General features: G+C 46.9%; 1 protein-coding gene across 3 annotated transcripts in view; it reads left to right on the top strand.

Annotated features, from left to right (window-relative positions):
* Window positions 1–14,433, top strand: part of VPS26C (VPS26 endosomal protein sorting factor C) — a 48,509-nt gene extending 34,076 nt beyond the window's left edge. For all 3 annotated transcript variants that reach the window (XM_036899236.2, XM_036899233.2, XM_057504517.1), the window contains 4 exons: window positions 7,896–7,973; window positions 9,389–9,539; window positions 9,762–9,914; window positions 12,957–14,433. In XM_036899236.2, coding sequence (XP_036755131.2) covers window positions 7,896–7,973; window positions 9,389–9,539; window positions 9,762–9,914; window positions 12,957–13,039 — 465 coding nt within the window. In that variant the 3' untranslated portion in view covers window positions 13,040–14,433. The remainder of the gene's footprint in view (window positions 1–7,895; window positions 7,974–9,388; window positions 9,540–9,761; window positions 9,915–12,956) is intronic.
* The last annotated feature ends 292 nt before the right edge of the window (window positions 14,434–14,725 follow it).

Genomic DNA, 14,725 nt, shown 5'->3' with positions numbered 1-14,725 from the left:
CAGTTAGGCACCTTAGGCATTTGTGAAAACTTATCTATGATATGGTGGATATTGTCCAACTGAACTTGAACAGTCTGAGAGAAATCAGACAAATTAAAACAACCCATTCCTGGGGAATGTTCACATCCCTTATGTTCTTTTAACAGTAAATAGTCTGTAGTTGTAAGATTTTGGAGCACTACAATTTGCACTTCTCCTAATTCTTGGTTGAGTTCCAACAGTATAGATCCAGTCAAATTTGTTGTTTCACTGTATGCACAGGCCAGCTTAGATATCTCCTTCTTCATTCCCATGGCAAGTCCAGGAGCTGGTGGGATGAGTGCATCTACGCTGTAGCAGTGTGTTGATCTTTGTTGGGATTTCTTGATGACCATCTTCTGGCATGAGTCTTCCAGAGAGTGCTGATGTTGGAAGTTCTCTTTCATATCGTATCTTAGTTCATTTTCAGGGTAGCCCAATTAGGCTTTGATTTCTGTATAAACGCAAACAGACCCTTTGCCTACACTTGTATATGCCCTTTATACTCTTGTGTAGAACTCGTTGGAGGTTACCACACAGGAACTGCCCTTTTTTTTTTGTTTGTTTTCTTTTGTTTTGTTTTTGGTATCACTAATCTACACTTACATGACGAGTATTATGTTTACTAGGCTCTCCCCTATATCAGGTCTCCCCTATAAACCCCTTTACAGTCACTGTCCATCAGCATAGCAAAATGTTGTAGAATCACTGCTTGCCTTCTCTGTGTTGTACAGCCCTCCCTTTTCTCCTACCCCCCCATGCATGCTAATCTTAATACCCCCCTAGTTCTCCCCCTCCTTATCCCTCCCTACCCACCCATCCTCCCCAGTCCCTTTCCCTTTGGTACCTGTTAGTCCATTCTTGAGTTCTGTGATTCTGGTGCTGTTTTGTTCCTTCAGTTTTTCCTTTGTTCTTATATTCCACAGATGAGTGAAATCATTTGGTATTTCTCTTTCTCCGCTTGGCTTGTTTCACTGAGCATAATACCCTCCAGCTCCATCCATGTTGCTGCAAATGGTTGGATTTGCCCTTTTCTTATGGCTGAGTAGTATTCCATTGTGTATATGTACCACATCTTCTTTATCCATTCATCTATCAATGGACATTTAGGTTGCTTCCAATTCTTGGCTATTGTAAATAGTGCTGCGATAAACATAGGGGTGCACTGATCTTTCTCATACTTGATTGCTGCATTCTTAGGGTAAATTCCTAGGAGTGCAATTCCTGGGTCAAATGGTAAGTCTGTTTTGAGCATTTTGATGTACCTCCATACTGCTTTCCACAATGGTTGAACTAACTTACATTCCCACCAGCAGTGTAGGAGGGTTCCCCTTTCTCCACAGCCTCGCCAACATTTGTTGTTGTTTGTCTTTTGGATGGCAGCCATCCTTACTGGTGTGAGGTGATACCTCATTGTAGTTTTAATTTGCATTTCTCTGATAATTAGCGATGTGGAGCATCTTTTCATGTGTCTGTTGGCCATCTGTATTTCTTTTTTGGAGAACTGTGTGTTCAGTTCCTCTGCCCATTTTTTAATTGGGTTATTTGTTTTTTGTTTGTTGAGGCGTGTGAGCTCTTTATATATTCTGGACGTCAAGCCTTTATCGGATGTGTCATTTTCAAAGATATTCTCCCATACTGTAGGGTTCCTTTTTGTTCTATTGATGGTGTCTTTTGCTGTACAGAAGCTTTTCAGCTTAATATAGTCCCACTTACTCATTTTTGCTGTTGTTTTCCTTGCCCGGGGAGATATGTTCAAGAAGAGATCACTCATGTTTATGTCTAAGAGGTTTTTGCCTATGTTTTCTTCCAAGAGTTTAATGGTTTCATGACTTACATTCAGGTCTTTGATCCATTTTGAGTTTACTTTTGTATATGGGGTTAGACAATGGTCCAGTTTCATTCTCCTACATGTAGCTGTCCAGTTTTGCCAGCACCACCTGTTGAAGAGACTGTCATTTCACCATTGTATGTCCATGGCTCCTTTATCAAATATTAATTGACCATATATGTCTGGGTTAATGTCTGGATTCTCTAGTCTGTTCCATTGGTCTGTGGCTCTGCTCTTGTGCCAGTACCAAATTGTCTTGATTACTATGGCTTTATAGTAGAGCTTGAAGTTGGGGAGTGAGATGCCCCCTACTTTATTCTTCTTTCTCAGGATTGCTTTGGCTATTCGGGGTCTTTGGTGTTTCCATATGAATTTTTGAATAATTTGTTCCAGTTCATTAAAGAATGTTGCTGGTAGTTTCATAGGGATTACATCAAATCTGTATATTGCTTTGATGATATTAATTCTTCCTAGCCACGAGCATGGGGTGAGTTTTCATCTGTTAGTGTCCCCTTTAATTTCTCTTAAGAGTGACTTGTAGTTTTCAGAGTATAAGTCTTTCACTTCTTTGGTTAGGTTTATTCCTAGGTATTTTTTTTTTTTTGATGCAATTGTGAATGGAGTTGTTTTCCTGATTTCTCTTTCTGTTGGTTCATTGTTAGTATATAGGAAAGCCACAGATTTCTGTGTGTTGATTTTGTATCCTGCAACTTTGCTGTATTCCAATATCAGTTCTAGTAGTTTTGGGGTGGAGTCTTTAGGGTTTTTTATGTACAGTATCATGTCATCTGCAAATAGTGACAATTTAACTTCTTCTTTACCAATCTGGATTCCTTGTATTTCTTTGTTTTGTCTGATTGCCGTGGCTAGGACCTCCAGTACTATGTTAAATAACAGTGGAGAGAGTGGGCATCCCTGTCTAGTTCCCTATCTCAGAGGAAATGCTTTCAGCTTCTCACTGTTCAATATAATGTTGGCTGTGGGTTTATCATAGATGGCCTTTATTATGTTGAGGTACTTGCCCTCTATTCCCATTTTGCTGAGAGTTTTTATCATGAATGGATGTTGAACTTTGTCAAATGATTTTTCGGCATCTATGGAGATGATCATGTGGTTTTTGTCTTTCTTTTTGTTGATGTGGTGGATGATGTTGATGGACTTTCGAATGTTGTACCATCCTTGCATCCCTGGGATGAATCCCACTTGGTCATGGTGTATGATCCTTTTGATGTATTTTTGAATTTGGTTTGCTAATATTTTGTTGAGTATTTTTGCATCTACGTTCATCAGGGATATTGGTCTGTAGTTTTCTTTTTTGGTGGGGTCTTTGCCTGGTTTTGGTATTAGGGTGATGTTAGCTTCATAGAATGAGTTTGGGAGTATCCCCTCCTCTTCTATTTTTTGGAAAACTTTAAGGAGAATGGGTATTATGTCTTCCCTGTATGTCCGATAAAATTCCAAGGTAAATCCATCTGGCCCGGGGGTTTTGTTCTTTGGTAGTTTTTTGATTACCGCTTCAATTTCGTTGCTGGTAATTGGTCTGTTTAGATTTTCTGTTTCTTCCTGGGTCAATCTTGGAAGGTTGTATTTTTCTAGGAAGTTGTCCATTTCTCCTAGGTTTCCCAGCTTGTTAGCATATAGGTTTTCATAGTATTCTCTAATAATTCTTTGTATTTCTGTGGGGTCCGTCGTAATTTTTCCTTTCTCGTTTCTGATACTGTTGATTTGTGTTGACTCTCTTTTCTTCTTAATAAGTCTGGCTAGAGGCTTATCTATTTTGTTTATTTTCTCAAAGAACCAGCTCTTGGTTTCATTGATTTTTGCTATTGTTTTATTCTTCTCAATTTTATTTATTTCTTCTCTGATCTTTATTATGTCCCTCCTTCTGCTGACCTTAGGCCTCATCTGTTCTTCTTTTTCCAATTTCGATAATTGTGACATTAGACCATTCATTTGGGATTGCTCTTCCTTTTTTAAATATGCTTGGATTGCTATATACTTTCCTCTTAAGACTGCTTTTGCTGCGTCCCACAGAAGTTGGGGCTTAGTGTTGTTGTTGTCATTTGTTTCCATATATTGCTGGATCTCCATTTTGATTTGGTCATTGATCCATTGATTATTTAGGAGCGTGTTGTTAAGCCTCCATGTGTTTGTGAGCCTCTTTGCTTTCTTTGTACAGTTTATTTCTAGTTTTATGCCTTTGTGGTCTGAAAAGTTGGTTGGTAGGATTTCAATCTTTTGGAATTTTCTGAGGCTCTTTTTGTGGCCTAGTATGTGGTCTATTCTGGAGAATGTTCCATGTGCACTTGAGAAGAATGTATATTCTGTTGCTTTTGGATGTAGAGTTCTATAGATGTCTATTAGGTCCATCTGCTCTACTGTGTTGTTCAGTGCTTCCATGTCCTTACTTATTTTCTGCCCAGTGTATCTATCCTTTCGGGTGAGTGGTGTGTTGAAGTCTCCTAGAATGAATGCATTGCAGTCTATTTCCCCCTTTAGTTCTGTTAGTATTTGTTTCACATATGCTGGTGCTCCTGTGTTGGGTGCATATATATTTAGAATGGTTATATCCTCTTGTTTGACTGAGCCCTTTATCATTATGTAGTGTCCTTCTCTATCTCTTGTTACTTTCTTTGTTTTGAAGTCTATTTTGTCTGATATTAGTACTGCAACCCCTGCTTTCTTCTCACTGTTGTTTGCTTGAAATATGTTTTTCCATCCCTTGACTTTTAGTCTGTACATGTCTTTGGGTTTGAGGTGAGTTTCTTGTAAGCAGCATATAGATGGGTCTTGCTTTTTTATCCATTCTGTTACTCTGTGTCTTTTGATTGGTGCATTCAACCCATTAACATTTAGGGTGACTATTGAAAGATATGTACTTATTGCCATTGCAGGCTTTAAATTCGTGGTTACCAAAGGTTCAAGGTTAGCCTCTTTAGTATCTTACTGCCTAACTTAGCTCGCTTATTGATCTGTTATATACACTATCTGGAGATTCTTTTCTTCTCTCCCTTCTTGTTCCTCCTCCTCGATTCTTCATCTGTTGGGTGTTTTGTGCTGTGCTCTTTCTAGGAGTGCTCCCATCTAGAGCAGTCCCTGTAAGATGTCCTGTAGAGGTGGTTTGTGGAAAGCAAATTCCCTCAGCTTTTGTTTGTCTGGGAATTGTTTAATCCCACCGTCATATTTGAATGATAGTCGTGCTGGATACAGTATCCTTGGTTCAAGGCCCTTCTGTTTCATTGTATTAAATATATCATGCCATTCTCTTCTGGCCTGTAGGGTTTCTGTTGAGAAATCTGATGTTAGCCTGATGGGTTTCCCTTTATAGGTGACCTTTTTCTCTCTAGCTGCCTTTAACACTCTTTCCTTGTCCTTGATCTTTGCCATTTTAATTATTATGTGTCTTGGTGTTGTCCTTCTTGGATCCTTTCTGTTGGGGGTTCTGTGTATTTCCGTGGTCTGTTCGATTATTTCCTCCCCCAGTTTGGGGAAGTTTTCAGCAATTATTTCTTCTAAGATACTTTCCATCTCTTTTCCTCTCTCTTCTTCTTCTGGGACCCCTATAATACGGATATTGTTCCTTTTTGATTGGTCACACAGTTCTCTTAATATTGTTTCATTCCTGGAGATCCTTTTGTCTCTCTCTCTATGTCAGCTTCTATGCGTTCCTGTTCTCTGATTTCAATTCCATCAATGGCCTCTTGCATTCTATCCATTCTGCTTATAAACCCTTCCAGAGTTTGTTTCATTTCTGCGATCTCCTTTCTGGCATCTGTGATCTCCCTCCGGACTTCATCCCATTTCTCTTGCGTATTTCTCTGCATCTCTGTCAGCATGTTTATGATTCTTATTTTGAATTCTTTGTCAGCAAGACTTGTTAGGTCTGTCTCCTTCTCTGGTGTTGTCTCTGTGATCTTTGTCTGCCTGTAGCTTTGCCTTTTCATGGTGATAGGAATAGTTTGCAGAGCTGGGACGAGTGACGGCTGGAAGGACTTCCTTTCTTGTTGGTTTGTGGCCCTCCTCTCCTGGGAGAACAGCGGCCTCTAGTGGCTTGTGCTGTGCAGCTGCACGCAGACAGGGTTTCTGCTTCCTGCCCGGCTGCTATGGAGTTAATCTCCGCTGTTGCCGTGGGCGTGGCCTGGCTCGGGCAGCTGCTCCAAAATGGTGGAGTCACGTTGGAGCAGGAGCTGCTGGGAGGCTATTTATCTCTGTAAGGGGCCTCCCTGCTCCCTGCAGCCCAGGGGTTAGGGTGCCCAGAGATCCCCGGATTCCCTACCTCTAGATTAAGTGTCCCGCCCTGCCCCTTTAAGATTTCCAAAAAGCACCCGCCAAAACAAAACAATGACCACCAAAAAAAAAAAAAGAAAAAAAATATTTTAAATTAAAAAAAAAAAAAATTTTTTTTTAATTAAAAAAAAAAGGTGCTTGCTCGTTTGTCTTTATTCTCCGGTGCCAGCCTCGGGCCTCTGCTCACCGGTCTTGCTGCCCTGTTTCCCTAGTATTGGGGTCCCTATCCCTTTAAGACTTCCAAAAAGCGCTCGCCAAAACAAAACAGCAAAAAAGCAAAAAAAAAAAAAAAAAAATAGTCTCGTGCTTTTCTTATGTCCTCCGGCACCCGGCCTCCAGTGCCCGTTCACTGTTCTTGCTGCCCTGTTTTCCTAGTATCGAGCGCCCTGCACTCTGGCCCGGATGGCTGGGGCTGGGTGTTCGGCAGTCCTGGGCTCCGTCTCCCTCCCGCTCTGCCTGCTCTTCTCCCGCCGGGAGCTGGGGGGAGGGGCGCTCGGCTCCCGCGGGGCCGGGGCTTGTATCTTACCCCCTTCGCGAGGCGCTGGGTTCTCTCAGGTGCGGATGTGGTCTGGATATTGTCCTGTGTCCTCTGGTCTTTATTCTAGGAAGGGTTGTCTTTGTTATATTTTCATAGATATATGTTGTTTTGGGAGGAGATTTCTGCTGCTCTACTCACGCCGCCATCTTCCGCCCCTCCAGGATTTTTTTTTTTTTTATGTGGATTATTCCCTAAAAGGGGCACAGCCTTTTATGTCCTTAATGAAAAGAGCATCCAACTCTGGGGAAGAATGAGGCCAGATCAGAGTCCTGCTGCCAGCCATGCAGGGGGGCACAGGCACAGTGGTGGGGGGCTTCATCCCTCCCAGCGGCAGTTTGTCAGCTCAGCTATTGAGAATCGTGTTCTTTGGGAATGATTTCATGAGAAGGCCAAGCCATGACCTGTAGTAGGCAAGGTTTATGTCCCTGTCATTGCTGTGAGGACAAGTCTGTTCACTGAAGAACATGTTCATGGACCTAGTAACAAGAATATTCCTTCAAATATGCTTTCGGTAAATGTGTAAACTTGGCGGACTGTTGCATGCCCTTCCTGCCCGTGGCTCCCCTGCCACCGGCTGTAGTGGCGTTTGGATCCCAGCCCCTGTGTAAAAGACACAGGCAGGCCCTGGTGAAGCATGGCCCTACTGATGGATTCTGCAGTTCTGTAATGTGGAGGTAACTGCTGTTAACTGAATGTGGTAACATACGGTTATTGCCTTCATAGAAGTGAGTGGCTCTTCCAGGTAGACCATCACACAGCTGAGTGGCCGATAACCCGGTGCTGGAGGCAGGCCACCTGGGCTGAGGCCCAGCTTCATTGGGAAGCCATCGGAACTCCCTGTGCATTACCGCCCTCCTCTGTGACCGGCGGCAGTAACGGCACCTACATCACAGACGCTCTGCTGTTAGCTCTTGCGCTAAGACGTTTAGAATAAAGATCCCCGATGATACTGCTCTGTGTCTTAGGTCCCGTATGTAAATCCTGGACCTGTAAGGGACCTGAGAGATCACAAAGTCTGCCCTCCCTTTACAGATGAGGAAGCTGAGTCATGGGGGATGAAGAAATCTGACAGAGCACACGTTGTTTTTGGCAGGATCCTGCTCCTAGTACCAGGTTCTTCCTGGTTCATTATGCTGCTCTCATTTCTTTAAAAGGGAAAAGAAGTTTGACCCAAACTCTTGGCCCTCAAGCACCTGACTTTGGTTTTCCCTCCTGTTTCAGCCTCAGAAGGGGGGTAAGCTGACTCCGAGTCCCGTGGACTTCACCATCACACCTGAAACCTTACAGAATGTCAAAGAGGTAACAGGCCCATACCCTCCAATGCCAGGGGTATTTTCTTAGTTACCAGATCCCACTGACACACTGTTGCCTGATTGTTCTTAATTTGTATATCAAGTCGTCAGCAAGAGGAAATTTCTGATTACTGTCTGTACCCAAAATAGTCTGTTTTCAGTTTTGATTTCTTTTTAAACTCACTAGCTACTTAAAAGAATGTTTTGGAAAAGTTTTTAAGGCTCTGTGTTTGTAATTCTTTTTTACTGTCTTTTACTTACCGTACTGTACTGTTCATTATTTTTATTGTCTTCTCCCCGTGGTGGTGTCCTGTGCTCGGAGACCCTCTCCTGCTGTTGCCCCCGCTGCCTGGCCCGTGGCCACTCCCCTCTCCTTAGAGGGGACAGGGCCCTTCTCCCTTGCTCTGCTCCAGCATTCTGCTCTCTGGACCCAGCTGATTAGAGTCAGGGTAAAGGCGGGTTGGGAGCCCTGTTCACAAGAGTGGTTTTTCGGCCTTATCCCTCAGGAAGCACAGAGGAGGCAGGGGTGGATGATCGGGAGCCTTTCGGGGAGCCCCCCAGCCAGCCCTTCCTGCTTCTGGAAAGCACGCAGCCTCCGTGGACCAGGTTTCCCCCTCAAAGGAATCTGAACCTTGACTGGAAGCATTGCTGCTGAGATCTCCCACTGCCCTGATTCCACCGACCTGGGGCTGTGAGGACAGAACTACCCCATAGTGTCCCAGTTAGCCCCCTTGTCACTTACATTGGTTAAAACAAGTTTATATTACTTATTTCTAAGGAATCTAAATTATACAAAAATAGGTCACAGACATGGTAAGGAAGAGGTACTGAGCTGAAACAATTTCATTGCAAGTGTCTCTTATAAGTGGGTTTTTTAAACTACAATGTTTCTTAATAGAAGAATTTAACCCATTCTTTTTTAATTAATAGTCACAGTGTTTTATTGTTAATTAACAATCACTGTTGGATGTTTTATTCCTTTTATTATGCCCTGTTCTCTGGTATACTTTGCTTTTCTTCTTCTCCTGTCTTTAGTCTGATTGATTACGGTTGTGAGGGTTGTTTTTTTCTCTATTACCTTGTTTGTTCCTTTTTTCCTCTAATGTCCTATTTCTATTTTCCTAATAGTTACCCTCAGATGTCAGAACATACATAGACACTTGCAAGTTTATAACAACAGAACTGAGAATAAATACCTTCTGGCAGAAGTTTTGTCTGGAGACAGTTGTTGATAGTTGACAGTTGAGGCTGTTCATTAAGTTGACAGAAGTAGGTTCTGTTGTAGCTTTTCCCCATTTGGTCCAACAGGGTCCCAGTGGGTTTTATAAAAGTTATCCAATTTGTTCTCAGTTTTCCTTTGTACCAGAGTGGTATTTGACTAATTTCCCCTGCTGCCTAATGTCCATTTCTGTTCTGTTTTAGAGAGCCTTGCTTCCCAAATTTCTCATCAGAGGACATCTCAACTCAACCAACTGTGTCATCACGCAGCCACTGACGGGGGAGCTGGTGGTCGAGAGCTCAGAGGCCGCCATCAAAAGCATAGAGCTGCAGCTGGTCCGTGTGGAGACCTGTGGTAAGGGTCCCCCACGGCGTGGTGAAAGTCAGGGCACACCTCTCGATGCTCATGCATGTGTATTTGAGAAAGTGAAATATGGAGGGAAGGGACCGGGCCGTCCAAGAGTCCTGTAGAGCAGGTGGGAGAAGCAGGTAAGTGTGCGGAGCAGATGCTCGTGGAGTCGAAAGGGGCTTGTTTGGATGGTCGCTGTTTTCTGACCCTGTGATGCTTTCTCTCTAGGGTGTGCAGAAGGATATGCCCGCGATGCCACGGAGATTCAGAATATCCAGATCGCTGATGGGGATGTTTGTCGGGGCCTCTCTGTCCCCATATACATGGTCTTCCCCCGGCTGTTCACCTGCCCGACACTGGAGACGACCAACTTCAAAGTGGGTGAGTGCACTCAGCCTTGTGGCCGCCGCGCTCTCCCATGGGGGGCGAGGCCGGCAGAAAGGGCCACCCAGTGCCTGGACAGACACAGGGGGCTACTTGGGTCCCTACTCAGCGCTTGATCCTGCAGTCACTCGGGGAGCTCACTGGGACGCTGCTGGCTGGCACAGAGGGAGGCTGGGAGCCCCAGCCTGGGAACTCCAGTGTCACGTGGGGAGACAGCGGTGACCATGCCCCTGGGGCCGGGTGGTGATGACATGCCCTGTGAAAGGGGCTGACACCAGGGCACGCTGCAGTGTGCTTGGGGAGGGCGGGCGGCTCCTCTGACAGGCTGGCCTTGAGCCGAGACCCAGAGTGGGGCGATCCAGTGTGAACATCAGTCTACCTGAAGGCTTTGCTCCCCAGCGTGGGGTGTCTTGGTCGTTTTCCATGATCGCGTGGGTAGATATTTTGACCACAAAATCTGAATCACTACAGACACAGTGCTTTCTCCTGCTTTTTCTCCCTTCACTTTATATCATGAATATTTCCATATTTTTAAATATTCTTATGAAATATTTAATGATGCATCCATCCTACTGAAATCATCATGCTTATGAAGGTCATGGAGGGCTCACCCCCCACTACAAAGACGCACATGGACTTCGCCCTCGGGGCCACCACATTCCGCAAACCAATGAGGGGACCACAGACAGTGTTCCCGGGCTTTCCCGGACGGCCTTCTGACTCATACCTGAGACTCAGTGATAAATACATGTGATAAGGGCACGTGGCAATTGCTTCTGCTGTTAGCCTGCTTCACTGAAAAATGGGAACTTAGTTCCTAAGGCCAACACGTTGTATTAATGCCATACTCCCCCTAAATCTTTTACTGTGTGGTGGTAGGATTAGTCCAGAGGGAATCCTTGTTTCTTTAATTAGATTGTGACTTTACTATAAATACTCCCACATAGTGTAGCTTGGGCAGCACGGCTTCCTCAGCTGTGCATGCGCCATTTGTTTAGGAGCAGGAGGGGCCGTCGCATCTGGCTCACTGAGCCCTGTTCGGGCCTTTTTGTGCCTCTAGGTGAGTGTGAGCATGAGTGTGAGTGAGGGCCCAGATCAGCACCAGGGTCAGGAGCTCGGGGTGATGATTGTGGGGCCACTTACGTACCTTCTCTGAAGCGTGGCCCTGGGGTGAGGGCGAAAGGCTCAGGAAACCCGCGTCAGCAGCAAAGAAGGCAGCAGGCTCGGCTGCTCACCCACACACGTAAGAGGGCAGGGACGCCTGCCACTGACAATACCGGGCACACCTCACCCGAGCTCGGGTACCTCAGTTCTTCTCCACAACCGTGAATACAGTGACTCTCGAACAGGCATTGTGTGCCCAGACAACACCAGAGGCACCGGACCTGGAGGGAGCGTGGGGCCTGGCCCGGGGCCCCCTGCTGCTGCGTGTCCTGTGGGCAGTGCCCCGTGGCCACCGGTGTAGTAGCCCCTGGCACTCTGACATGCTGTCCTGAAGGTGGTGTTTTTACTTCCCAATACACTGATTTTAAGTTAAGAAGGAGGACCTTTTCTGTTGATTTCTCAACTTGATTCTCCTACGTAAACTTCGATAAGGCCCCAAAATGTTCCTTTTGCTGTGTTATACATTAAGCACCTACATTCTTTGCATGCTATCTCTTATTTCATTTAGAAAGTCTCCATATAACATTTAATGCCTCTGGCTTTTCCATATAAATAATGCCCTCCATCCATCAGCCGATACCAGTAAAGCTCTTGTCTTCATGCCTGATGTTGACTTTAGTCCAGTTTGGGGCTTGGAAAATGATAGACACTGTTAGTTAGGAAGTCCCCACAGAAAAGAGGTGGCGTGTGGTCATCATCTGAACACCAAGCCTCTTGTGGTCCCTGGAGTGGCTACAGTGTAGCCAGCTGAGGTTACCCTCTGGCTCGGGTTCGGGGTCGGCACCTCCAGGCCTGGCGGTGGGAGCAAGCCCCACATCCCGAGTTAACATCTGGGCCATGCCCTCCTCACCTGTACTGACCACAGGTGACTTCAGGTGCACGGTCAGGCCTGAGGCCACCCTCCAGCGGGAACCCACCTGAGTTAGGGTGCCTGCACAGAATGGCTGTCTTGTAGCTGCCCTGCTGAGTGTTCTGTGCTGCAAGGAAAACCCCCAGCTCCCTCACGTGAGCCATCTGTGCCTGCTGGATGCCTCTGTCCACTGCAGTCACACTGTGCTCCCTCCAGGGGGGAATAGTGAAGTGGACAGAAAGGGCGAGCAGAAGGCCCGGGGGCCATTCTCGAGCTGGAACGATCAGAGTGAGCAAAGACGCGGGATGGCCTATGCCCCACGGCTCCTGTTGTGGCTCGTGCTGGGCGGAGGTGGACAGCCGCGTTCAGGAACCCTGTCCTCAGCACCCCAGCCAGGTGGGGCCTCAGACAAGCTGAGCCCAGAGCCCTGCACAGCTGAGCTGCCTCAGGGCAAGGCCTGCCCCTCTGGCCCAAAGCTCCCCTCTCACACACCCCTTTCCTGCCATCAGCAAGGCTCACCCACAGCAGCTACAGAGCCAGTAGACAAAAAATCCCACCTGCTAAAAGGTAAGAGGGGAGTGTGTAAACAGGTGTGTCAGATAAACCAGGATTCCAAAGAGCAGCAGTCACCCTTGGCTGTTCCTCACTGTGTTTTTCACTGGGGGTGGGAGGCAGACCCAGACAGCTGCGGGCCTGCTGTCCATTAAGAACCGTGGGAAATCCGAAGATAGAGCAGAGTACAAATGGAAGTATTCTAGAAGATTCTGTCTAGTGAAGCCAGAGGACAGGACTGTGTGGTTGGGGAGGCCGCTGCCTCTCTGTCCCAGGCAGGAAGACAGATGTACTCAGAGGAGTTGAGGGAGGCCCCAGTGTTTCCATCTGCACCGCTTCTGGCCGCAGAGGGCATCATGCAGGATTGTGGCCCGCGCTCTCCTCACCTGCAGAGCCGCTGCGCCCCTGCGGGGATCGGCATTGAGTTCGCTGTGGGGGCCAGTGAGCATGACGCCTGTTCCTTCTCTTCCCAGAATTTGAGGTCAACATCGTAGTGCTGCTTCATGCGGATCATCTCATCACGGAGAACTTCCCACTGAGGCTCTGCAGGATGTAGCCCAGGCGCAGGGAGCGCAGCCCAGGAGGGGGCCAAATGGCAGTGCTGCCGGGTACCCGACCTTTGCGCAGCCGGAGCTGGCAGTGTGCATCTGTCTTTCTGTGATTCTGTATCAGCGTGTAGCTGACCCCTCAGCTTTCCATCGGTCTTCTTCCTCATGTCCTTGAGGCTATAGCTTCCTGGGGGCATTTCTCAGACCTTTTGAAATTCCTTAGGATTTCTTAATGTTATTGACAAGATCACTCCTCAGAGAGCAAAACTTGACTTACCGCCCCTTTTAAGGGTCAGTGAAACAGTTGCAGCAGTAGTTTGAGCTTTGCTGGAAAGTGAGATCCTGGGGACTAAAGGACACCCCCCACCTAACCAACGGATGTCACTAGGACTCCCACAAGGCGCCTGTGCAGGACGGCCACACGCACACTCGTCACTTCAGACGTTCGTAGGAACTGTCCAAGGAAGGATGCAGAGTTGCGTCCACTGGGAAGGGTGGCGCTTTTTCACCCGGTTCTGTAGTTCTTTTATAAAACATATTTCATGGTGACTGCAAAACCGTTAGGGAACTGGAGGAAGGAGTTCCATGCCCCGCGGCAGTGAGGGGTTTAGTGACGGCTGGTGCCAGAGAATTTCCACAGCTGCAGGAACTGGTGGAGAACTGGTGCTGGTGATGGAAGTGGGGAATGCATGTCTGCACCTGTTGTTGGGTGGGCTGCAAATGGCAGGAGACCCGTGCCCAGGGTGGCAGGTGAAGACCCCTGTGCACTGGATGGTGCCAGGAAAATGCTCTGGACTGGATGAAATTGGCCTGCTTCCACCCACCTGTGGGGCCAGGGTTTGAGCCCAGGGTTTGGGCCTGGAGCCATTTCTCCTCAGCCTCCCACTGTGGTGCGGTGTGTGATGAGCCCGTTGTGACATTTCTTCCTGCAGATCCTGCCATTATTCCTATTGGTCCACAGTTAACAAGTCCGCAGAAATACACCCTGTGCTCTGCACACTACCTGACGGCGCCTCCACCTGGGCAGGCCTGAGTGCAGGCAGCGGCCCCCAGACTGTACTGCCATTGACCTGGGACGGCATGTGACATGTGACCTCACACTGCTTTATCCTAGGGCTTCACAGTGAAATCGATGCAGTGGACTCATGGGGTCATTTAAAAGTTGATTTCCCAGAGAATGCATTTCTGGCTTATAAATCTCCTTTTACATTCATATGACAGTAGTAGTTATCTGTCTTTGACAATGTATTTAGAGTAGCAAAAAACAGACCACGCTTTCTGGGAAATTTCAAAGGTAGAAATCATTTTTAATGAAAAAAAGCTAAATGAGAATTTTAGGGAGAGCGTCGGGATGTGTATTACTGTATGATTCCTTTAGTAAACGGTGTGTGGATCGAAGTAGGATGAGCGCTGTCTTTAAGGAGTGATTATTACCCGAGGAGCTGCCCAGCAGCTTCATCATTTCGTTCACCCCTCAGGAGCCAAACAAGGGCCCCTGGCAGGCCATTTCCTTCTTCGTGGCGAGACACCTCCACCACCGGTTACTAAGGAAAAGGCAGAGGTTTGGGTGCCTTGGGCGACAGCTGCCCCGTGACGACCTGCCGCCTGGAGCTGGGGGCGTCCACTGTCAGCACGTGGGGCTGTCAGACTCTCCACTAGAGAGGAGAGGATGTAAAGGGTCTGGCCCGTGACTC

The sequence above is a fragment of the Manis pentadactyla genome, chromosome 1 (genome assembly GCF_030020395.1).
Source record: "Manis pentadactyla isolate mManPen7 chromosome 1, mManPen7.hap1, whole genome shotgun sequence".
In the NCBI taxonomy this organism is placed as follows: Eukaryota; Metazoa; Chordata; class Mammalia; order Pholidota; family Manidae; genus Manis; species Manis pentadactyla.
This window is presented reverse-complemented; position numbering and strand designations above follow the sequence as displayed.